The 23,527-nt window shown below is 50.1% G+C and overlaps 1 protein-coding gene across 1 annotated transcript in view; it reads left to right on the top strand.

Annotated features, from left to right (window-relative positions):
• The window catches only part of CAPN8 (calpain 8), a gene marked incomplete at both ends in the record, with an annotated part of 45,333 nt that extends 22,212 nt beyond the window's left edge, over positions 1 to 23,121 (top strand). The window contains 15 exons of the mRNA XM_081039180.1: positions 96 to 181; positions 2,694 to 2,768; positions 3,516 to 3,676; positions 6,408 to 6,583; positions 9,970 to 9,981; positions 13,039 to 13,250; positions 14,273 to 14,309; positions 15,198 to 15,254; positions 17,755 to 17,812; positions 19,285 to 19,349; positions 20,127 to 20,195; positions 20,609 to 20,687; positions 21,244 to 21,360; positions 22,003 to 22,061; positions 23,098 to 23,121. Of these exons, the coding sequence (XP_080895306.1) occupies positions 96 to 181; positions 2,694 to 2,768; positions 3,516 to 3,676; positions 6,408 to 6,583; positions 9,970 to 9,981; positions 13,039 to 13,250; positions 14,273 to 14,309; positions 15,198 to 15,254; positions 17,755 to 17,812; positions 19,285 to 19,349; positions 20,127 to 20,195; positions 20,609 to 20,687; positions 21,244 to 21,360; positions 22,003 to 22,061; positions 23,098 to 23,121 (1,287 nt within the window). The remainder of the gene's footprint in view (positions 1 to 95; positions 182 to 2,693; positions 2,769 to 3,515; positions 3,677 to 6,407; positions 6,584 to 9,969; positions 9,982 to 13,038; positions 13,251 to 14,272; positions 14,310 to 15,197; positions 15,255 to 17,754; positions 17,813 to 19,284; positions 19,350 to 20,126; positions 20,196 to 20,608; positions 20,688 to 21,243; positions 21,361 to 22,002; positions 22,062 to 23,097) is intronic.
• Between the last annotated feature and the right edge of the window lie 406 nt (positions 23,122 to 23,527).

Below are 23,527 nucleotides of genomic sequence, written 5' to 3'. Positions count from 1 at the left end.
GAAAAACGCAATGCAAATCCTCTGAGGTACAGACATCAATGAGGGGCAGCAGGAGGGCACAACTGCAGTTGCTGTTTTGTATGTGGACCTTGCAGGTGGATTTCCGTGGCCGTCCAGAGAAGCTGATCAGACTCAGGAATCCGTGGGGCCAAGTGGAGTGGACGGGAGCCTGGAGTGATGGGTAGGTGCTGTCCTCTCTCCCCGAGTCCTCTCCTCCCTCGGCGGAAAGATGTCCTGCAAAACACACAATAATGATGCCACTGATGAGTTCAGCAACACTTTCTGTCCTCAGACGACACAGTCTTTGCAGAAACGAGTAGTAAACGGTCCCAGGCTGGAAAAAGCCAAACAAAACCCACTTAGCTAGTCTTTGATTCTGGACTGGCCTCTTGGCATTTGCAAATTTGGCAGCTCCGTTGAATTTTGCTCAGCGCTGAAGGGTTTGTCTGTTTTCCACCGGCCGCAGGGTGGTGATCCAAAGGTGAGATCGATCACTTACAATCGGATTCTTTCCACTCCACAAACCCCGGTCACTCTGACAAAGGCCAAACCCCTCAGCCCCGAGAGGAAATGACACTTAGACAGTGGAACTCTATCCTGGGAGCCAGCTGGCCGCAGCAGGCAGTGATGAATGGAGTGGCGTGCACACTCTCGGAGAGCTCATGATGGGCAGGTATTGATGTTTGCCCGCAAAGCCTTTAATGACCAGACAGGCTCTTCTTGGGCAGGCTTCTGAACCTCTGGGGACAGAAAGTCAGTCCGAGATGGTAACTGGCACCGAGGCTTCCCAGGGTGTCCCACAACCGCTGTGCCTGGAATCAATGTCGCCGTGGTGCAGGAGGGTGTTGAAAGCATGGGGCAGTTTCCTCTTGGTCACCACTGCTGGCACAGGGGCAGCGGGTTGACACTGGGAAGGAAATCGAATTCATTAGTGTCGTTGATGCAGAGCCACCAGAAATGGGAATAGTCCTAAAATAACCCCCCTCCCAATATGTCCTTAAACCTCATGTGTACCCCATGTGCTGTCCTTACTCCATGATGCCAGGGAGGGCTTTCGAAGGGAACTTGATGACATTTCAACCGCTCAGAACGGCGATACTTCCTTTCAGGTTTGTGTCATGAGGGGACTCGTGACCGTAGAGCCCAGGAGGGGCCTCTTCTATGAAAGATTTTGCATTTGACTGCCCAAGATTAAGCAAGATTAAGCAAAACCCCAAACCCCAGTTCTGCCAACCACCCCAAAGGAATGCCATGGCCGAATGAAACTGAAATCCCAAGATTTGGCCATTTTAACCAACACCTGTTTACCAAGTTGCTAAAGGGCTTATTTGCCTTTCTCTCCTTTCCCTGATGCCACTCAGTCTCTAACAAGCTGGGACAGGTCCAAGGGTGGCGGTGGTGACCGGCCTGGAGTGTGTGTGAGTGTGTGTGTGTGAGTGTGTGTGAGTGTGTGTGTGTGTCAGTGTGTGTGTGGAAGTGTGTGTGAGGGTGTGAGTGTGAGTGTGTCAGTGTGTGAGTGTTTGTCAGTGTTTGTGTGAGTGTCAGTGTGTGTGAGTGTGAGAGTGAGTGTGTGAATGTGAGTGTGTGAGTGTATGTGTGAGTGTGTGTGCGCACGCGCGTTATTGGGGGCAGAGGGTGTTGCATCACTGAGGTAGCATGTCTAGGCTCAGCCCAATGTCTACTTAAATTAAATAATTTTTTTTCTTTCAAAAAATCAACTGGAAGGTTAAGGTCAGATCTAGAATTCTCCAATTTGTCCCCTAATCTTTGTTTATAACAAGCACCGTCTGAGATGTGGTTCTGATCCAGTCAATGTTTCGATGATTTTAAGAGGCCTGGGGAGCTCTCTTGCCTGGTCCCTTGGGGGCTCTTAGAGGCTGGGTGTGTGTGTGCCCCAGCTTTTATGCAGAGAAGGGGAGGCATTCACATTTTGCAGAAAGCATTCAGGAAAGAGAGTTTTTAAAAAGATGGATCTTGATATTGCTCAGTTATGTAGACCTTGCATGCATATTTCAGGAAAACCCAACTCTGTAAAGGGCAGGGAGATGGAGATGGCATTTGAACCACGTTTGTGGGTATTGCCACAGAAAGTCCACCAGCAGGAGGCCTCACAAGGTGACAGTGCCTTAGGGAAACTGCCATCACACCTGGCCTGATTGTCATTTTTGCCATCTCAGGCGGTGGACCATGGCTTAGTGGCCAGAGATGGTCAGACCCTCTCATAACATCTTCCACCCAGACTGATAGATAAGCCAGAATGACAGCTGACTAATTGATAATTGATAACATGCCTTTCTGTGACAGGCCTCTTGCATGGCCTCTCAGACTCCCCCATTCCTGTGATCGGGGGCCTGGGAGCCCTAATTAGAAATGTAAAAATTGCCTGGAGAGTAAGTTTGGGGCACGGCCATGGTGTAATATTCCTGCTGCATGTGTGGGGTTGCCCTGCTAGTGGCCGTGGTGGAGTCTATGCTCCCAGCCTGCAGGCTCTCCCCTCACTCTGTACTTCCCCCATGCTCTCTGTTGTGCCTTTCCTCCCAGCTTTTTAAAAAAATTTCTTTTCGTATCCCATTTCAGGTCTTTGGGGGGAAGTTTAGTTGCAGTGAACAGTTTGCATCACAACTAATCCTTCAGGAATGAAAACCTCTGCTTCATTTCAAAAAATGTTTAAATTTTATTATTTTTTTTCCCAGTGCACCAGAGTGGAATTACATAGATCCCGGGCAGAAAGAAGAGCTGGACAAGAAAGCTGAGGATGGGGAGTTTTGGTGAGAGAGTTGTCTGCTTGGGAGAGCAGGCCCTTAGTTGTGGGTTCACTACCAGTTCAGATGTGGGGCGGCATAGCTCTAGACGTTCCAGAAATCCGACATGGTTCCCAGCCTGGGGGGAGCTTTCATTCTTCTCCCCCTTTTGACCCAAGCATATAATTCGACCTGTATGCCAGCATGTCTAACGCATTGAAACCACCATACCTGGGCCCTCATCATGGATGAGCTCTCAACCTGTGTTCTTCACTTTCTGTTTCTTTTCAATGAAATAAGAGCACTCCTCCTTCTTTAATCTGAGATTTAGCTTACCATCAAAATAGGATAACTTCCTTCGTGGGTGGGCTAAGGAAGATAATGATACCCCTTGAAGATGACATGGCTTAGCGATCCTCTCTCTGCTGGACATCGTCAGAATTAAATAGGAGGAAATGTCTTGTAGACTTAGACGTAACCCAGCCTGGAGGCAGGGGCTTTGCTGGGGTTACCCTCCTGGAGTCTCTTCCAGGTTATGGTTCATTCTCGTTGCTTGGCTGGTTAGATATGTGTGAGGCGGACTCTCTAGTAAGAAGGGACCGGCTCACAATAGTGAGCAAATTGGACAATGGCCCCTGAGTATGGCATTAGTAGTCTGTAGAAAAGATCAGCCCATGTTCTTTGCTCTTCCCTGGACCCAGTAGGCATGACCTTCCATCACCTTCCCAGCCCAGCTCCCTTGGCAGAGAGCTCTCTGGTCCCTCTGTCCCCTAGGATGTCTTTTTCGGATTTCTTGAGGCAATTCTCTCGGCTGGAGATCTGCAACCTGTCCCCAGACTCCCTGAGCAGTGAGGAGGTGCATAAATGGAACCTGGTCCTGTTCAATGGCCGCTGGACGCGGGGCTCCACGGCTGGCGGCTGCCAGAACTACCCAGGTGAGGGGAAGGGCTGTCTGGGCCTCCCCCTCCTGGGAGTCCTCCCCCGAGCTGGGTGTCTATAGGTTAATCTCTGGGCAACGTCTTTGCACTCTGTTCTCTGCTCTTGGGTATCCCCTGGAGGTCCTGGTCCCCCCTGGGGCATGGAAGCCAGGGCAGCAAAGGTGGGCAGGCTCTGCAGCCCCTCAGCTGAGGCCAGATCTCAGGTAACACCATTCTTCAGCTTTTATGTGTTCACACTGTCCCTGCTTCACCCACTTGCCCCCTGTCCCCCAAAGACATGCTCCTTTTTAGTAACTGTGCTCTTGACACCCTGCACGAAGGCCTCTTGTTCATTTCCACCTGACCTCGCTGACTGGCACCCATCCTGCTGAGCTCTGGGGCAGAGAGGCTGATGGGGTGCTAGAGGGAGATGGGCGCCACACCTGCTGCTTTCAGCTGACTGCGTCCATCAGAGCAGCCATTTTGCTTTGTGTTTGCATCTGAGTCGGAGGTGGAGGGGCCTGGCCATGGGGGTCAGGGATGGCCGCACACAGGGCCTGTGATGGCCAGTCCTCACTCTCGTGAGAGTCACAGGGGCGTCTTTCCTGGTGGTGTGGCTCGCCTGGTGCAAACCATTGCTTCTGCACTAACCTCATCTTATTAAAGGTGGGAAGCCCCTCGTTCACAGCAGATCTCTAACACGTACATATATAGGCTCCTCCTAGGTCGAATCAGCTGAGGCAGCACCTAAAGAAGAAATTCTGAAAAAATCGACCCCACATCTCTAAGGAAAAGGAAGGAGAGCAAAACCCACTCTCTCCACTCTCCACCTTCCCGGGCCCAGGCTCCCTCCCAGTCTATGGTGACATGTTGATTGACAGAAACTGTAAGCACGGGACAGGGCCTCCTGCTTTCTCCTCACACAGAGCCAACTGCAGGGCTGTGCTCAGGTCTGAGGAAGCGTGTTATAATAAAATCCCACATGAGCACAGGCCTGGGTCTGCACCAGCTCTCTCCTTCCTTCATCCCCCATCCAACCCATGGCGCCCATCTCTGGCGGCAGAGATCACTGCTGAGCAGAGAGAAAGAAGGCGAGGTCCTTTCCGGCCACTGTCTTTCAGCCTACCAGCTGTGGGACCCTGGGAGGGTCCCTTTTCTCAGCTTCAGTTTCCTAATCCTCAAAAATGGAGCGATAATACCCATGCTTTGGAAACGGCGAGTGTTATACAAATGGGATGTATTATTTTTATGGCCCATTCTCATCCTCCAGTTCTGGTTGAGGAGTAAACAAAAACTGTCGAGATTGCTGTCATGTTGCATGTGGGAGAGATTAAAACAGGCTCGCCATTAGCAAGCGCTTAGAAAATGCGTAGTGAATTTGCATGGATCATTTTGGGAGCTCAGAACTGCAGGGGGTGCCTGAGGTATGTGTAAGCGCTAAGTCACATCTGTACTGCTCGCCAACTAGCTGTCGGGGAGAGATGGATGGTTCCTGCCCTTTGGTAATCATGGAAGTATAGAAGATTACAGAACTGTCTCTGGCTCCTCTGGAATCTGCACATATTTGGCTATAAGAGCCCACATGCTTGTGCCCTGAAATAAAAGAATCAGAAAGTAGAGATTTTGGGAAGGTGGAATTGAATAAATAATCTGATTGTTAAGAGAAAAATAATGATCAGCGACTCGTGGTCACCTGTGAATGCATTGTTATTTCATCAAGTTGGACTCTTATTTAGAGACGATAAGAACTCCCCTTTTCCCCATTCCTTTTCTTCCCCCAGGGCACGTCATTATTGAAATTGTCGAGGCTCTGGCGCGGAAATGCTTGTCAGGCTTGTCTTCTTCAATTATGCTCTGCTGTGTGCCCTGAGATGACCCATTTGACCTCTCTGTGCCTTGGCTAGTATAATCACTGTGTTGAAAGATTATTTAAAAAATCACATTTGAAATGAAGCGGTCGTTTAAAATATCCATAGGTGGTGTGTCAGGCATCCTTCTTAATTGCCAATTATTATTCCTCATGCATTATTAAGCGACTTACTCTTGAAGGGAGCGCATCTCATCTGTGGGCTACAAATGCTAAAACCATCCAGGGGGGCCCGTGGGCTGATGGATAGAGGATCAGCAATTAGGGCAGCTTCGGGCTGTGATCTGAAGCTGGGTTCTGTCTGAGGGAGAACACATGGCTATCAGGCGGCAGTTTCCAGGGGGCAAGAGTGGTTGTCTTCATATCTTCATGGCCTGTCAACAGACACCCAGGCAGCAAGTTTTCCCTGGACTACATTCTCATCAGTCCTAGGAACATGCATCCTTTTTACCCAGAGATTTCCATTTCTCTAGGAGGTGGGTCTGTCTTCATAGGCCAGGAGCTGAGACCGTGTAGATGTCCGCCATTTCTCCAGGAAGACCTGGACGTTACTTCCTAGGTGGACCCAGTGTAGCCTGAGGCCATGGGACCTTGAATATCCTCCAGTCAAGCATGTCTGGCCTCCTCATTGACCAAAGGGACATGTGTAAAGCTTCTGAATGCTATGGGATATGTCTGCGGGTGTGTGGGTGGGGTCGGGAGCTAGAGGAAAATGCCTGACCTCCTTGTAAAGAAAACTTGCCCAGGCAGCTTACCAGGCAGAATTTGCCCAGATTGTTACTGTCCTTGGGATGATCAAGTTTCTTCCCTTTCATTTTATTCTTCCCCATCTCCTCACCCCCCCACCATGGGAGGGAACCACCATCTTCTGGTGACTTCCAGCCACTTACTGGACCAATCCCCAGTTCAAAATCCATTTGGCCGAGGTAGACGACCAGCAGGAAGAGGGCGTCAGTGACGCCTGCTGCACAGTGCTGCTGGGTCTGATGCAGAAGAATCGCAGACGACAGAAGAGGCTCGGACAGGGCTTGCTGAGCATTGGCTATGCCGTCTACAAGGTACTCCTGAGCTGGGGCCAGCCTTCCTTGCACGCTTGGTGTCTTTGCTGGAGTATCTGGGCCAGTAATTGGAGTGCATCTTTCCTATTGCTTGAGTATTCCTAATCAAGCATTCTCCTTCTCTCCTAATGCCTTTTCCAGAGCCTTACTGAGGTCCGAATTCCACAGTTAGAGAGTCATTCCTATGGATTAATCTCTGCTGTTAACATGAGCTGTGCAGTGCATTAATCTTTGCCTGTCACTGAGGGCTTAGTGTAAACGTGCTTGTTAGACTCTTTCCAGGTATAGGCTTCTCAGGGGACAGGAGCCAAGAACATGGTGGCCCAGGCACACGAGGGAACACAGAGAGTGTGAGGGGCAATCTCAGAATGGGGGAAGGGAGGCTGGACATGGATCCAAAGACCAATACCCTTTTCTACCTGGGCAACCGTGAGACACATGTTGGAACACACAGGGATGAGCGAGGTGAGGGAAGCCACCTACATGGCCATTTTCAGCTCTGGTGTTTCTGAACTGGGTCAGAACTCTGGTCTCAGGCTGAAGTGCCAGGCTCCATATGCCAATTTGCACTGGTAACCACCCCTCTGTGGATTTCACATCCTCGCAGATATGTTAAAGCAAGACCCCTGGGTCTTGATAAGCCTAGTCAGGAACAAATTGGAATCCACTTTTTCAGACAGGCCAAGACTCTTTATAACAAATTCTGGAGGGATTCGTGATGGCTGTCTTTAAACAATTTTGGTAAAAATGAATTTCTTGGGAAAAATACAATTCTAATCAGGGAGACCAAGAGTTGGCTGGAGGCCCAACATCTCAGTATAAATTACTGCCTGAAAATGAAGTGTTGTAATAAGAAACCAGTAAGGAAAAGGGCAATTGTCAAGTTCTTACCACCTCCAGCCCCTTTCTTTCTCTCAGTTTGGAACTTAGGGCTTTAGAGTTTAGGTTGCATGGATGTGTGTGTAATTTTTGTTGGAACAAGCTTGCTGCTTGATGGTAGGAGAAAGGAATTTCAAATAAATAAGCTCCAATTCTACTCCTGATTAGCTTGTCCTTCCCCACCTAGAATGTAAATAGCACTAAATTAGAGCCTTTGCTTCTGGGGATAAAAACATGGGAAAGCACTTACTGTATGTGTATCAATGCAACATGTTTTAATGAGCATTTACTACGTGCTAGGTGCAGTGCAGAAAGCTGAGACACAGAGAAATGGCACATGGTTGCGGCTTTCAAGGTGCTCACAGTCTAGGGAGAAAATCAGACATAGTCAACTAACTGCAGGGCAGGGCAGATCTGCTCTGATGGGTCCATCCTGGTGAGCCCAAATCTCCTCAGACAGCGACAGCTTCATGGAGGAGGAGACTTTTGATCAGGGTTTCAATGATGGGCTGGATTTTAAAGGTGGAGAAGGGAGAACATTCCAGCCAGAGGGGGTACCACGTGTTTCTCGACAGCAGGAAAGTCAGTAATGGTTTTGGAGAGCAGGTAGTAGGTGGGCTCCTCAAGTACTGTGGTCACCAGTTCTTCATCCACTGGCCCTACCTAATGTAATCCGATTAGCAAAGCCTTCTTCCAAAGGGACATGAGCTACCACACTGAGATAGGTTTGTTGGCATGGCGTTTGCTCTCATAAATTATATATATGTACATAGCATGTCAATTTTTCGAACATCAAATTATAGCTGCTTATAAAATAACCCCACACATGTGATCTGTGGACCTTCTTGTGATTGGAGGCATAAAATTTAGAGTATGACATCTGTGAACACAAGCAGTTTTAATTAGATTGATGGGGGTGTATAGGGTTATAATGAGCACCTGGGATTATAGGGAGTTCCTGAGGTTATAGGGGGTAACAAGGGTTATAGAGAGGGATCGTAAGGGGTACTGTTCTCTGACTCCTGTAACCCCCTCCTCTGGCTTTAACTATCTGCAAACTGGAGACTGGTTTGAGGTTGACAATCTGACTCTGATTGAGAAGCAGCCAGAAACCCCGAAGGCTAGAAGGCTAAAGAACGCTGCCTGTCTGGCCTTCTCTCTCTCCCGTTATCTTCCTACAGTGACAACAGGCTTCCACCAGGCAGGCCTGCCGTTTGCATTTAGGATCCTGCATTTCAAAGGTGACTGTAAGGTGCCATCTGTCAATAGGCCAGGGCTAAGGCCAGCTGGCTCAGCTCTCGGCCAGTGACTCCGGGCAGGGTGGAACCAGTGCCAGCGGCAGTGGGCGCGTGTTGATTGGCGAGGCAGCCAAGGTGGTTGGGAGAGTCCCTGCCAGGGGGTGAGGGGAGAGGCAGATACCAGGAGGACCTCTGCTCTCCTAGACAGCTGGGGCCTCTGCATGGGTGATTTGGGTTTCAACTCAACGTTAGAGGAGCCACAGTGACCCTGGACTTTCCCACCTCGGCTGACAAGTACAAATGGGGGCTCCAGAGTGAGGAGGCCCGCTGATCCAAACTTTCCCTAATTTCTTTTTTTCCCAGAGATGTAGGCAGTTACCCATGGACCTAAGCCACAAACAGTTCCCTTCACGCTTTTCTGGTCAAAAGAGCCTGCAAAGCGGGGGCAAAGGGAGAAAGTAACAGAGGGGGCTTGAACCCTCTTCTCCACCCTGGCATGGAGGGTTCCCTCTGCCTCTGCAAGCTGGGTTCCTGTGGGAGTCAGCATGTCCAGTGGCAGATAATAGAGCCTAAGTCTACGTCGGTTAGCGGAAAAGGAATTCACCAGCTCATGTCACCAAATCCAGGGGAACACAGGTCTTCTGGAACAAGGGCCTTGGATGCTATCAGGCCCCCTTTTCTCTGCGTGCATGTCCTCTCTGCTGTTACTGCTGTGCTCCTCTTGGTCTAGTTTTCTTCACAGCACCTGTAATATCACAGCGTAAAAGAAGGGGTTCTTTTCCCTAAGTTCCAATTCAAAATTCCTGGAGAAGTCTCTGATGGACGCAGCTCGGTCACATGACTTTTCTTGCACCAGTGCTGTAGCCAAGGGCAAGATAAAGTATGGCTCAAGTAGAGTGAGGTCCTGTGTCTGAGCCCCCCTTGATCGGGAGGCCAGGTCTATCGGTCTGTAAAATGTCAGTGCTCATTGAAACCCCAAGGTTATGACCCCTGAAGAATTTCGGATCCTGAGAGATCGTACAACTACAAAATAAAGTTAAAAACTAGAACCTTTTTTTTTTTTTCCTTTCAGATTTCTAGGGCTCAGTAGTCTACAGATGGCCTTGACATTCCTCAGTGACTTTCCAGTTTCAGCAATACTGAGTAGTCTCACTCTTTAGCATGAACTTCCAACACAGTGGCCCAGGATGGTACAGTCTGGAGAGGGGTGGGTACAGAGGCACAAAGGGGGGACTCTCAGGTGACCTGCTCTTTTCTTCTGTCCTGTAGGTCCCCAAAGAGGTATGTGAGTGCTGACAGAGATGGCCTTCCTTTGGTAAGACTTAGTTTGGCTGCCTTCTCCGATGGGCATGCAGCAGAATCTGCTTCCTTTGATGGCAGCCGGTTCTCCCACAGACTCCCACCTGATTTGGTGAGCTGATAACCCTGACAGCTAGTAAAGACAGTCTTGAGTCCCACCTGCCAGGCCCCCGTGGAAGGGGACAGTGGTGACCTTTGCCCCCCGTGTGCCTGGTGGTCCAATCCGAACAAGATAATTATAGCACAATTTAGGCTTCTGTTTACCTAGCCAACAGAAATAAATGGCTTGATCTCTGATAAGAAAAGGAAGGACCAACTTTAATCTTTTTGTCTCCTGGCTCTTCCTGTGCCCCCTGAGTGATTTACAACAAGGCTAAAGCGATATATATCATCATTGTCATTCTTATATCTGGGGTTTCCTGCGCCATTCCAGGCTCAACCCGGCTATGCCACTTGTCTCGGGCCAGTGGAAGGGAGGAGCCCCAGGCAGCACTCCTGGGGAGGGGACTGGCATGGCTCCAAGGCAACCAGCACAGAGCCAAGCTCCAGTTTGTTCTGTTCTAGTGAGCCTCTGGTTACATGTTGGAGACACCTGGGGAGCTTTTAAAATTTGTCCCAGTCTGAGGGAGTGAGTGTGGGTGTCAGTGGCTCAGCAGTGGAAGGGCGCCCTGTCCAGGGTGGGTCCCGCCTGGCACCCTCAGCTGCCTGGACAGGCTGTGGCCACCAGAGACCTTGAACTGGAGTCAGTGGTTGGGAAAGAATGATCTTACTTGGTTTTATTCATCTTCTGAAATGTATATAAAACTCACATTTATTTCAGTATTTAGTATCAGAAGGGATTTGGGTCTTTGTTTCGAATTTTGGTGATGTTTTTGTAGAGAACAGAAATAGGCCGTAGAAACTTAACTCTTGTTTCTATCAATGAGCCCAGCGTAACATTGATTTTGTTATACTTCGTTTCACTGAAAGTCAGTGTCTAAGAACCAATCGACAACATCGAGGACTTACTGTATATCAGAAACTCTGGGGTGACTCCAATGTGTGGCCGAGGTTAAGAACCTCTGTTCTGTGTGGGGCTCCCCCAGTTGAGGCAGGCGCACTAAATACGTAGAGGTGTGTTTGCCCTGCTATAGTTTTAACCCTGTCCTCAGGTTTTCATGCTTGGCCAGGTATGTAGCATGTGGCAATGAGGTCCAAACTCGTAGGCTCCATCCCATGCCTTGTGCCAAGGCTGCAGACTACTGGTCTACCTGCTGACTCACGAATGCATGTTATTGGTTATGGAGGTAAGAATAAGGGAGCATGGATGGTCTGGAACACACACCTCTTCACTGGTGGAAAATAGTTAAATCCAAACCTGAGCTAAGTCTGGGGGACGGTGGGTCCCATTAGAAATGTCCTATTTATAGGTGAGAGGTCATATATATACATAGTGGAACTTCCCCCAACAGCACCTACCAGTGCCTTCAATCAATGTTTCATCGTTGATCTTGTAGGCTTGGCAAGTGCCAGTGGGTCAGTAGTTCTCAAATCACTGCCTTAGAATCGCGGGGGGGAGAGGGGTTCTTAAAGCACAGATTGCTCGGCTCTACCCCCTAGAGTTTCTGAGTTTGTAGGTCCTGAGAATTTACATTTCTAACAAGTTTCCCAGGGAAGCTTATGCTGGTCCTGGGCTCACACTTTGAGAACACCCCTCAGTGAAACCTGCTCGACCCCCTTCCTGTGCCTGCCCCCTCAGCTGGGCTATGCCACGGAAGATGTGAGGCCCAGGGGCCTGGGGGCATATGCCTTTTGGAGTCCCTGGTAGAATAGAGGGGACCCCGTTCTAGTCTGAATGTCCTCCAGTTCCTACTCTGGCCTTCCAAGCAGGAATTCTCTAGTTTGTCTCACCCCTGGGTTCTAGCAAGAATTCAGTTTTCCCCTTCCTCAGCCTGACCCAGATTAGTTTGCTTCCCCACTTCAGTCCACTGAGTACTTTCTCCTGCTGGTTTCCCTGTTGCCTCCCCTTGCTATCCTCAGGGATGGCAAGAATGGCATTCAAGTCCATGACAATTAGACCTTGCCCATGGCCTTGCTGGCCATCCTTGGCATTCTCCTGCCCAGACTGTAAACACTTTCAGGGGACTCCCCAGTGCTGTGGCTGCCCTTGGTCAGCAGGGGCTGACTGGGCGATCCCCATGGAGTCCTGACCAGGGCAGTGGGGGCCTGCTTTCTCCCCTGCTTAGCAGACCTATGATCCAAAGAGGCTCTGGTGACCGTGAATGGACACTGTCCACTCTGGGGTGGGCAGCTGGCTCCGGGTCACACAGAAGTCAAAGTCTTTGCCTCTTATTAGCACCTGCCCTCTGTCCCAGGCATCTTGATGAAGATTGGTCATAAAGACACATTCTGTGGGAGGCTTAATTACAGCAATAATAACAGTGACACCTGTGTTTTCGAAGCCCTGTCGTCGCTAATTAGCCTGCGTCATATGCTGACAGCTTCCCTCTCCCTCCAGCAAACAGATGGGTCATGGGGAGCAACTTCCCCTTTCTGAGGAGACACAAGGCCCAGAGGGTGGCCCGGCGGCCGCCTCCCCTCTGTCGGTCTCCTCGGGCGCTGCCTCTGGCTGCTTCTGCTTGAGGACCAGGACTTAAACTCACTCCCCCAGCCACAGGCCTGTGCTGAGGCACTCACTGCCCCCGGTACAGCCACAGGATAAGAGCTGGATTCAGCCAGTGGGTGATTCTTGAAGGCAAACACCCAGAGGGAAGCTGGGCACACACTAGAAGCCTTGATGTCCGACCCTTTGTTTTAACTGGGAAGAGGGCGAGGTCACAAGGTCAAGGTCAATGCCTGAGACAGGGCCTGGCACCCAGAAGGTGCTCTGAAGACACTTGCTGATCAATACCCCCTGAATTCAGGACAGAATCCACGGCACCCTGATTCTTAGCCCAGCGTGGAACGTCACGTCACCCCTCCCTAAATCAGAATGACATAACCAAGCTCGCTAGCCCTCATGTTTCAGGGGGTTGACTCTGCCTGTTGCTCTCTGTGCAGATGGAGAGTCACACGGACATGCACCTGGGACAGCACTTCTTCCTGGGCCACCAGCCAGCAGCCCGCTCCAGCACCTACGTCAACCTGAGGGAGGTCTCAGCCCGGGTCCGGCTCCCCCCAGGGGAGTACCTGGTGGTGCCGTCCACCTTCGAGCCCTTCCAGGATGGAGACTTCTGCCTGAGGGTGTTCTCAGAGAAGAAGGTCCAGGCCCAGTGCGTGTCCTTTCCCTCCGTGAGCGTGGGAGTGTCTGGGTGCCTGGGGTGGCAGAGGACTGGGGCTCTGTCGCTGTGGGTGACCCACCTCAGCTCCCAGCTGGTGCTTTCCAGAAGAAATGTATAAAAGGTCCCAAGGGCCTTTTACCGGGTATCCCCCTGCTGCCCCTCTACTTTGGTCTATAGGATACTGGGGAATTTTCTTTAAAAAAAGGTCAAGGCTGGAGAGAAGGGACACCAGTAACTGCCTGATCAGAGGGTTTCCCTCCCAGCAGGGTGAGCATGTGAGGCCCACGGAGCAGGACCTCTGTTCTGAGGTCACCACTTCTCACATACACACACCCACACATGCATACACATATGTACACACATGCATGTACACACATGCATACATACACACCACCTGTACACACATACTACACAAACACACCACACACACACATATACACACGTATACACATGCATACCTACATGCATACCCCCATACACACACCACACACATGCATATACACCACCTGCCTCTACCACCTATACTCACATACCACACACACACACACACACACATGCACACACACACACTATACCACATACCACATACACGCATGCACGCATACATGGGCTATGAGTTTGCTGGCTCATTCCCCGGAGGCCATTTCAACAGGGATTCCCAGCTGGGTTCCCAGGGAAGAGAACAGTAGTAACTAGGGCAGGGTGGAAGGGATTCTTCAGAAGAGTGGGCCACCAGGGTGAACATTCTCAATTCCACAGGGCCAGCTGAACTTGGCATCTCTTGTCTCTGGTAAAACAAAAATAAAACTTAAGGTGGGGGTGGTGGGGATTGGAGCAGTGAAGGGGAGGGATTTTTGTTAAAATATTTGGTTTATGCATTTTGGTGTAAGTAGGAACTGAAGGTCTTGGGTGGGAAGCCAATTCTTCAGAAGGGTCAAAAACTGCCTAAAAGGACCTAGCCATTAGCGATACTTTCTACTTTTATTGCATTGGTTTCTTTCTTTGTGTTTCAGGGAAATTGGGGCAGTGGTAGCTGGTAATCCACATGAGGTATGTACTCTTTTCACCCGCCAAACTCTGACCCTGTTGTGTAGCAGTCATTGGGGCTCCTCATCGATTCACGAGAGTTCTTTATATATTAAGGATGGTCCTTTATACAGAAAGGACTTTTTACTCATCAGGGCCACAACATTATCTAGGCCTTGGCTCTTCCTGAGAAATATGAGATAGAAACAGCACTGCGACACATTTCTATCCCCTGAAGGGGCAGAATCTTCGTGTCCCTCCCGCCCCCATCCAGTCAGCTGGACCCTCAGAACTCTCCCTGTGTGCTTGAGCAGTTCCAAGCAGGATAGAGAAGGCGATGAGAGAAAGAGACCCAGTTCCCTGCTCTTAGTCTTTCAGAGGACCAATGATGGGAACCTATGAAAAACACAATGGGAAGCTCATGTCAGAAGTAGATCTAAGCCTGCGTGTGCACAGTCTGGGGCTGCAGGAGTGAACGCCTAGTCAGGGAACACTTCCTGGAGGAGGTGATTCAGAGCAGACTTTGGAGGAAGAAATGTGCAGGGTTTGAAGTGTAGGTTCACCTGTCGTCTCCCCTGTACTCCTCCCTCGTATCCTCAATTCACTGTCCTTTTCCTCATGGTGAGTGTGGCTGCTCAATGAGGGGTTGTGTCGTGGGGCCACACTGGGCCTCTGTTCATGGGGCACAGGCCCAGCTGTCCCCGCTCCATTCTGTCTAACCAAACGGACTGAGGTGTCTCTGCAGAGGCCACGGGGGGCACCCCACAGCTGCTGTGTGTGCTGAAGGGATGCTGGGCAGACATATTCGAGTAGTTGGCATATATGCAATGTGTCAGGCCACGTTGCTGTGGATGTGTGGGATGGTGCCAAGTCTGATGCCCGTGTTGACTTTTCAATGGTCCTGCCTCCCAGCCGCATCCCATCGACGGGCATGAAGAAGACCGCCTGTTGCAGAAGCTTGCAGGGGAGGTGAGTGCACTGCAGATACAATCCCCGGATGGGCAGGAAAATGACCGAGACACTCAGGCCACTAGGCTGTGTTCCCTTGAGTCTCTGTGCGTAGAAAGGGTGAGGCTGCGGGTCTCGCACCTGCCAGCTTGTGTCTGTTGTCCCCTCCTGTGTTGTCCCCTCTCCTGCACTGCTCGGGGAGGGTAATGGTGGTCCTGAGGCCACTTTTCTTACTGTGTTGGCTGCCTCTTAAGAAAATGGAAAACCTGAGTCACCAGGTCCTGCCCAAAGCCTTTCTGTTTATTCACTGGCTCTGCCAGACCAGGGTCCGGACTAAAATGCCAGGGTGGCAAAACGTCCCTAAATCAATACGCTTCAGAGGTGGGAGGGCTCACCCAGTGAGGGTGGAAGGCAGCTCAGCTAACCTGGCCAGGGCCTGCTGCTCTCTGTCCTGCCACTTTGCCGGACCTCAGGGAGACCAGTGGCACTCGGCCTGTGGAACTCAAGCTTGGCCCGAGTGCCAGCACCGCTCAGGGGCGCATGGAGCCAGGGACAGAAGTCATGTGTGTTCCCGCTCCTTCTCTCCCCATCCTGCTGATGCTGGTTTATTGTGGGTCCAGTCCTGTGGGGCCACAAATCAGAGCAAAGTCAGGATTCCAAATGTCACCACAGGCTCAATAATCTCAGGGAACGCTTTGCTTTTGAAGGCTAATGAGATGTGCCAAACGGCCTTGGAAGGTGTCAGTCAGCTCGGGCTGCTATAGCAAAGTACCACAGACGGGGCGGCTTATAAGCCACAGACATTTCTTTCTCACAGTTCTGGAGGCTGGAAATCCGAGATGAGGGTGCTTTCATGGATGGGTTCTGGGGAGGGTTCTCTTCGTGGCTTCACCTGGTGGAAAGAGGGTGAGGGATCTCTCCGGTCCTTTCATAAGGGCACTAATCCCATTCATGAGGGCTCCACCCTCAGGACTGAATTACCTTGCAAAGAAGCCACCTCCTAATATCACCACGTTGGGGGTTAGGTCGCAACCTATGAATTTTGGGGGACACAAATATTAAGTTCATAACAGAAGGGGAAAGAAATGCTCTCTACCCCTCCGGGAAGCTCAGGGCCACTTTCTAGACTCCAGAAAGGAAGAGAAGAAAGTACATCAGAATCCTTTGCTGATGATAACACTTGGGAACACAGTTCCTTTGCATAGTGATGAAAGAAACCCTTGTAAAATGAGTCAATTTATGTGTTAGGTGGATGTTCAGACCAGTATTCTTACTAATAACACTTTATTGCCTTAGTTGCCAAGGGGTCGTATTTTATTAAGAACATCAAGAACAATGAAGATAGAAAAGCTCCTATTTGTGTACTAGTTCTTCATGTGACTTAGCATTTTCCCCCTGCAGCGTTGGGCAGTATCGGTCACTCTCCCCTCTCTGCTGGTGAAGAGACAGGAATAGAGAGGTTAAGGAGCTGGCTAGGGTACAAGGCTTCCGAGGGACAGGCGAAGGTCCGAACATAGACTTTCAACATCCCATTTCTTTCCTGGCAGGCCAATGGGGCAATATCTCATTCTGGAGGCTTCTCACTCAGAGGGTCCTTAGCTTTCTTTACTGGGAGTATTCTTTGCCTGAATGACCAGCTGTCCTCATAGGAGATGCTGCTCTGTGCAGCTCTTATCTCAGTCTTTCCAGAATTGCTGGGACCTGCTGGTGGAGGATGGGAGAAGTGGGATTGCCCTGGGGACAAACGATAAAACCACACTTCACGAGGGAAAGTGACTTGGCTAAGGTCACATGGCAAGTAAGGGGCAGAGTCATGATTGGAACCCAGATCTCGGTCCAGCACCCTTTCTCTGCACCTCATTTGTCATCTTTCCTGAAGTCTATCTTCCAGCTGGGAGGTAAGGAACAAGTCTTCCCTCGCGCTCAGTGTTTATCTCAAACGCACGAGGGAAATCCTAGTCCCCTAAATCTCTACTCCCAGTGTGAGATGGGCTATTGTGTGGAATGGCAGCTCCCCTAGGTGCAGTGAGAAAAGCAGGTGCTTTGGGGTGAGACAGTTTCGAGTCTCAACGCGGCCACTTGGTAGCTGTAAACCCCAAGCAACAATATCCCATGGAAATGACAAATTGCATCATGTATGTATATGGTGTTTAGCAGTTTACAAAAATCATGGCTACCTGAACTCTAAAGTGGGCCCAGATTTGTTTTGAAAATTTGAGATTATTCCATATTGGGGGATGGCCCATCGGTGTGGCTCCTGTAATCTGCAGCTCACCGGGCTTAGCTGTCAGGTAAAGCAGGCCCCAGAAAGGCAGTAAGCCCCCAGGTGGCAGCCTCACGGTGCTGATGTCATCAATGCACATGTTCCCCAGGCTGTGGGGGACCCCAGAGAAACTGAGAATTTGGGTTTTGAAAGATGTCGCAGCTTTTTGAAATGGACCTGGTGTCTGACTCCACATTAATTTAACATCTTGGAGAGTGTGAGGGCCTGACGTGACTTGCATTGGGTTCCTCTTTCTAGGATTCTGAGATCAGTGCCGATGGACTCAAGACAGTTCTGAATGAGGAGTTTTCCAAACGTAAGTTCTATGCTGGGCTTTTCAGAAAGTCCATGGGAGCCTATGAGATCCTGGGGTGTGGGTGGGGGCAGGCTTTGGGCCAGAAGCACCTGCAGATATGGGGAGGAGGCTTTTGGCCTCTGACCCCAGGGGACCTGGATCCCTCTGGGCTGAGAGAGTGGCCAGCAGCAGGTAAGAGAGGCCAAGGGGGGGGGGCTGAGGGCAGGGCTGATGCTGGCCTGTGAGGAGGGAGTGCTGCTTCCTGGGAGAAAGGAAGCTTGGCTGAGACTGATCTAAGTGAAAATTTCCCACAAAACGAATGACTTTGATAATGTGGAAAACTGCAGGTTGAAGACCTTGCTCTGTGGTGCACCTTTGGGGAGGGATGGTTGGGACTGTCCCAGACCACGGCAGTTCCCATCTCAGGCCTTAGCAAGTTTTGGGGCTGTCGGGGCATCAAGCTGCACCCAGGAGGGAAGCCTTGCTCTTCCTGTCTGAACCCAGCCCATGTGAGCTGGCACAGAGCTGGCTTCCTGTCTGGCCCAGCGATGGGCCAGGTTGTCTTCCAGCTGCTTGAGCAGCAGGCATTTCACCCACTGTAGCCAGATGGGGCATGAGAATGCAGGACACAGGGACACGGCTGAGCAGCCCTCCCAGACAGGCTGAGCAGCTCCCCAGGGCTCAGAGCCCAGGCCCTGGCTGGATGGCCCTCCCACCCTCTGCTCCCGCTCTCACTCCTCTTGCTGAGAAAGAGCTGGGAGGAGAGGAGAAGTTCGCTAGGTCTTTGGCACTTTCCTACCTTGGCTCCCAGCTGTGGGCAAAGTGAGCGTGGAAGTGAGGGATGGCTGGAGTTCCAGGGAGAAGCCTGCACATCAGCCAGTGAGGATAACAGCTGCCTTTTGAGAGTCTGTGTGTCCTGGTTAAACGCACAACTTCACTTCTGGCTGTGCAGCCAAATGGCCTGTTTGAAGCCCAGCTCTGCCCCCTTCTGGTCATGAGATCTTGAGCAAATTATTTAACCTCTGGGCCTCAGTTTCTTGTCTATAAAATGGGGACAGGGCTTAGACCAACACCTAGCCAATAAAAAGTGAGCTGTTTTATTTTATTAAGAACTTACCGTATACCAAGTACTGTGCTAAGAACTTCACTTCCATTATTTCACTTCATCCCCAGCCAGTCTTTGGGGCAGGTATTACTATTATTGCCACTTGATGGAGGAGGAAACCCAAACTCACAGATATTAGCTTGGTGAAGTCTGTGTCTTGTTAGTAGCAAAGCCCAGGTTCAGATGCTGAACCCTGTGGGTTCACTGAACAGGAGGGAACACTGGTGCCCACCTGTACCACCTCCCAAGGTGTGAGAAGAGAAGCCTGCCGCCATGCTCCCCTTTTTGTAAAGACCATATTCGGCTCCGCTGGTGGCTTCCTGCCATGGAGATTATTTTCCGTCTTCAGATGATTCTTATTCTCACCCTTTTCTATTTAAATATTTAGGAACAGACATAAAATTCGATGGATTTCACATCAACACTTGCAGGGAGATGATCAGCCTGATGGATGTATCCTTTAAATGGCACATTATTTCTACTTTTTTCCTGTTTTGGATGACTCCTCAACCTTTCCCAGTGAGAATGGGACAGTTCAAAACCAAAATCCCCCTTGTCCAGCCCATAAAGGGCTCCGTAAAGATTCATAGAGGAAATGTAAGTTGGACACAGAGAATGCCACAGGACTTTCTGCCTGTTTTGGTTGAGTAGTGGCCTAGGAGCCAGCTGTGCTCCTGTGTCCCAGCGTCCTTGGAATTAGTGTTGAATAGCTTGGAACTCCCTTTGAGGCACATTGATAAGCACATGCCAGCCGCAATGACCGAGAATCCCCCCCAGGGCTTCTGATGACATTTCTGATAATATTTTGACATTCTAACCAACTAATTATTTCAATGATCAATCACCGAAATTTAAATTTGGAAGCGAATTTACAGATCATGTTGCTCAAGCCTCTCAATTACCCAGGATGCCTCTGGTATTAGATGCTAATGAATGACATCACTACGGGGGCTTTGGGCTCTTGACTTGTCCTTTGCTCTCAGAGATCTCAAAGGAGAGCCTTAGTGAATGTTTCACTCTTGCATCTGTATTTGAATGTGTTTCCCACCAACCGTGACCCCCAGGGCTCTGCTTACGACAGACATGAGTAAGCATGACACATGAGTAAGCACGACAGACATGAGTAAGTTCACTGACGCCTTAAGACACTCATTGTGCAAAATCTCAAGAGAAAAATCCACAAGGCATGGAGAATCAGGACTTGATCATGTTGGCCTTTAACATGCCTAGAGCGACGGGACAGGCACCTTGGGATTCGTGGAATTCAAGGCGCTGTACTTGAAGATTCAGAAGTATCTGGTAACTCTTCTGACTGTTGGGCGTTTCTGGACTCTGGTCCTTCTCCTCTGTTCTGTGTCTAGCCTCTCTCCCTCCCGACACTCATTCCTGGTCCATTGCATGCCCTAGGCTGACTAGCTCCTTAATCATGGTCAAAGCCAACACAATCCCTGGATACATTATTCAGGAAGCAGTGAGAAGGCAACGAGAGACACTTGTGCCAATGCCCTCACTGGAAGTCAGAGGACAGAGCAGCCAGCACTGGCCACTAGCACAAGCTCTCATCGTTGTTCTGAAGCTTCTTGGGAGGAGTCACTGAAGTCTTCTCTTGAGGGCGTCCCCAGCCTTCTGAGGAAGCAGTGCAATGAAGGGAGCTAGTTCTAGAAGGGTCCACAAACAGCTCTATTCTCCCTGAATTTTCTCTCCTGTTTTAGGAGATCTATCTGGAAACAGATTATAACCACTTGGGGACCATTGATGCCCATGAGATGAGGACAGCCCTCAAGAAGGCAGGTGAGAACATGTCCTGGAGTCAAAGGTTTTGGGACCCAGTAATGCTCATTTTAGTTATTCTTATTATGACGACTGCTAATGAGAATCAGTGGTCGCTATCTTATGTTGGACATCAGTGTGACAACAAAAATTTGTTGAGCACCTTTCCTACCAAGGGAGGAAAGAATGTTGCTGGCTTCTGTCTGGTGAGATACTTTAGACTTTGTGCCCCTTTTTTACAATTTTGGGAAGGTGACAGCAATTACAACGGGTGGAGCTGTGAAGGAGTGGGGGCTGGAGAGGCATCCCCTCACCCCTGCTTTTTCTTGCTGTGATAAATGGGTTGCCTCGCTGTGTTTGTGTTGGAGCTACAGGCCCAACTAAGACCAGTCAAGAGGCTGATCTTGAGGAGGACTTAATTACCTCAAAGGGGACCGATTGGAGGACCAGACCCTTCTGGTGTCCCTTGGAGGAGGCAGGGTCAGGCCTGGCCCCTGCACATTCAGCCCGTTGCGTTTTATTGGAGGCAGTGCCGAGCCGTCCACTCCACCTGTGACACAGGCCCCTCTGCCCGCAGGTTTCATGCTCAGCAACCAGGTCCAGCAGACCATCGCCATGCGGTATGCTTGCAGCAAGCTCAGCATCGACTTTGATGGCTTTGTTGCTTGTATGATCCGCCTGGAGACACTCTTCAGTGAGTCACTCTGTTCTTTGAGCCCGTCCCATTTCTTCCAGGGTGCAGGGAGGGGCAGGGGCAGAACAGACAGGCTTCTGTAACTGTGGGATCCTTGGGTGAGGGGAAGCAGAAACGGAAGGGGCTGAGCAAGTCCAAGCTGGCCACGCCCAAGGTCACAGCCTGCCTTTTCTTGGAGACCTAAAAAGCTGCCATGCAGATTATTGTGTACCTACTATGTGCAGTCACCGGGCCACAGTGAATGAGTCCCAGTAATGGTTCTCAAATGGCTTTTCATGTCTATTCACATCTATGGATCACCCACAAATGGGCAACTGCTGTCTGTCCCATGCCCTCAGCCTTCCTCCACCCCCTGTTCAAAGCATTGCAAGTTTCTAGAGCTTCTGAAGGTGGAAGTGACAAAGGAACCATCTCTGCTTACAGCTGGAAATCGGTGTATTTGGGCAGAGGGACATCTGCTGACCGAAGCCCTCACCTTGGGCACTGGATCTAGAGCCAGCTTTTCGGGGTCCCTGCAGCTAGGTGGGAGCTGGGGAAGGGAGAGCATACCAGGTGGGGATTGGGTGGACAGAGGCAGCTCTCTGATATTTTCAAAGTCTAAGAACATCCCTATCGAATTTCATTTCTTCTCTGGTGTTCTAGAACTGTTCAAGCTTCTGGACAAGGACCAGCATGGCATCGTCCACCTCTCTCTGGCTGAGGTAAGTGACTTGAGTTTTGATGAACTGCTTGCTGATAGTACTTTGAAAGTCTTGGACAGTACAGGTGCTGAGTGGTGTTTATTCCTGTTGACCTGTCCTATTTCCATGCGGATACAACACATGTTCTTTGACGGACAGCAGAGGAATGTCATTGTCAGACAGTCTTTCAACATTTTTGTTAATTTATTATTATATTATAGTTACTATTATCAAGGATAAAGCTATAGCTACATTTCAGATCGTTTCAAGGATGCCAGCCCTTGTTAATCTGAATGGAATGGTAGGTGCTGGGGACAATTGAAAGTGTGTGACTTCTAGGACCAGATACCTTAGCTTGACACGGAGGGCATCAGAAGCCAAATAATCAAATTGCAACAAGATAGAAGGAAGATGAAAAATCAATGAGTGTTTTTTCTGTGTACAGTCACATGACATTTTATGCAGACAACACCACAGCACTTCCGCAGTGTGGGGCTGCAGTTTCTACAGCAGAGGCAGGTGAGGGAATGTCCGGAGGGTCTTGGCCAGGAGGGAGGCGTTGCCCTGGACCTGTTCTTGAGGCCAAGGAACTAGAGGACCAGTTATTCTTGGCCATGCCAAGTGGTCTGAGAACAACCACTTTCTTTCCTTCTCTAAAGTGGGGACGTCATTGACTCTTTCCAGTGGTCTAGGGAAAGCCTTCCTAAAAGAGTATCTGAGGGTGCCCACAGACACCTGGACAGTAGTGTTGAACCTGACATTGTGTGTGTGTGTGTGTGTGTGAGTGTGTGTGTATTTTACATATACTATATATATGTGAATATGCATATACACCTATGTTTGGAAGTCCCTTTGGGCCTAAGCGTTTCCTAAGTCACATTTCTAGGGTGCTCTGGCTTAGGGGTTGGTAACTTAGTTAAGGGCTTCTCTTACTGAACAAAGCACGTACTGGAGGACGGAAATAGGATAATCTCAGTCACGTGGGGCAGGACGACGACTGGCAGTCACATCAGGCCCCGGAAGAGCAGTCCGCTCAGCTGGTGTCCTTCTTTTGCAGTGGCTGTGCTGTGTGTTGGTCTGACCCAGGAGTTCGGACGTCAGTGATGCTCCCCGACAGCCGGCCTGCCTCTCGTCTCCCCTTCTTTATAATTTTGTGAACATTTATCCTCAAATGGCATTTATTGGTCATTCATTTCCCCTTGCCTATCATCGTTCCTGGTGACCCTGGCCTGTCCCGCTGGAGCAGTCGGAAAGCCCAGGGTCTCCTTCCGCAGCATTGAAGCTGACCCCAGGGCCCAGTAGAGGGATAGAAATCAATTAAACTTGTGAGCCAAAATGGTTTCTGCTTTTCTCTTGTGATGTGCAATCTGGGAAATGCCCTGGGCTTTTCCTACTTTTGGAAAGAAGGTGTTCTCGGGAAATGGCTTGGCTCAAAGCTGCTGAAAGATGGAACATGTGGGTGAATTTCTTGGAGGAAAGGCTTACGA

This window comes from Rhinolophus hipposideros (genome assembly GCF_964194185.1).
Source record: "Rhinolophus hipposideros genome assembly, chromosome: 26".
NCBI lineage: Eukaryota > Metazoa > Chordata > Mammalia > Chiroptera > Rhinolophidae > Rhinolophus > Rhinolophus hipposideros.
The sequence above is the reverse complement of the archived record's forward strand: the minus strand, read 5'-3'. Positions and strand labels throughout refer to the sequence as shown.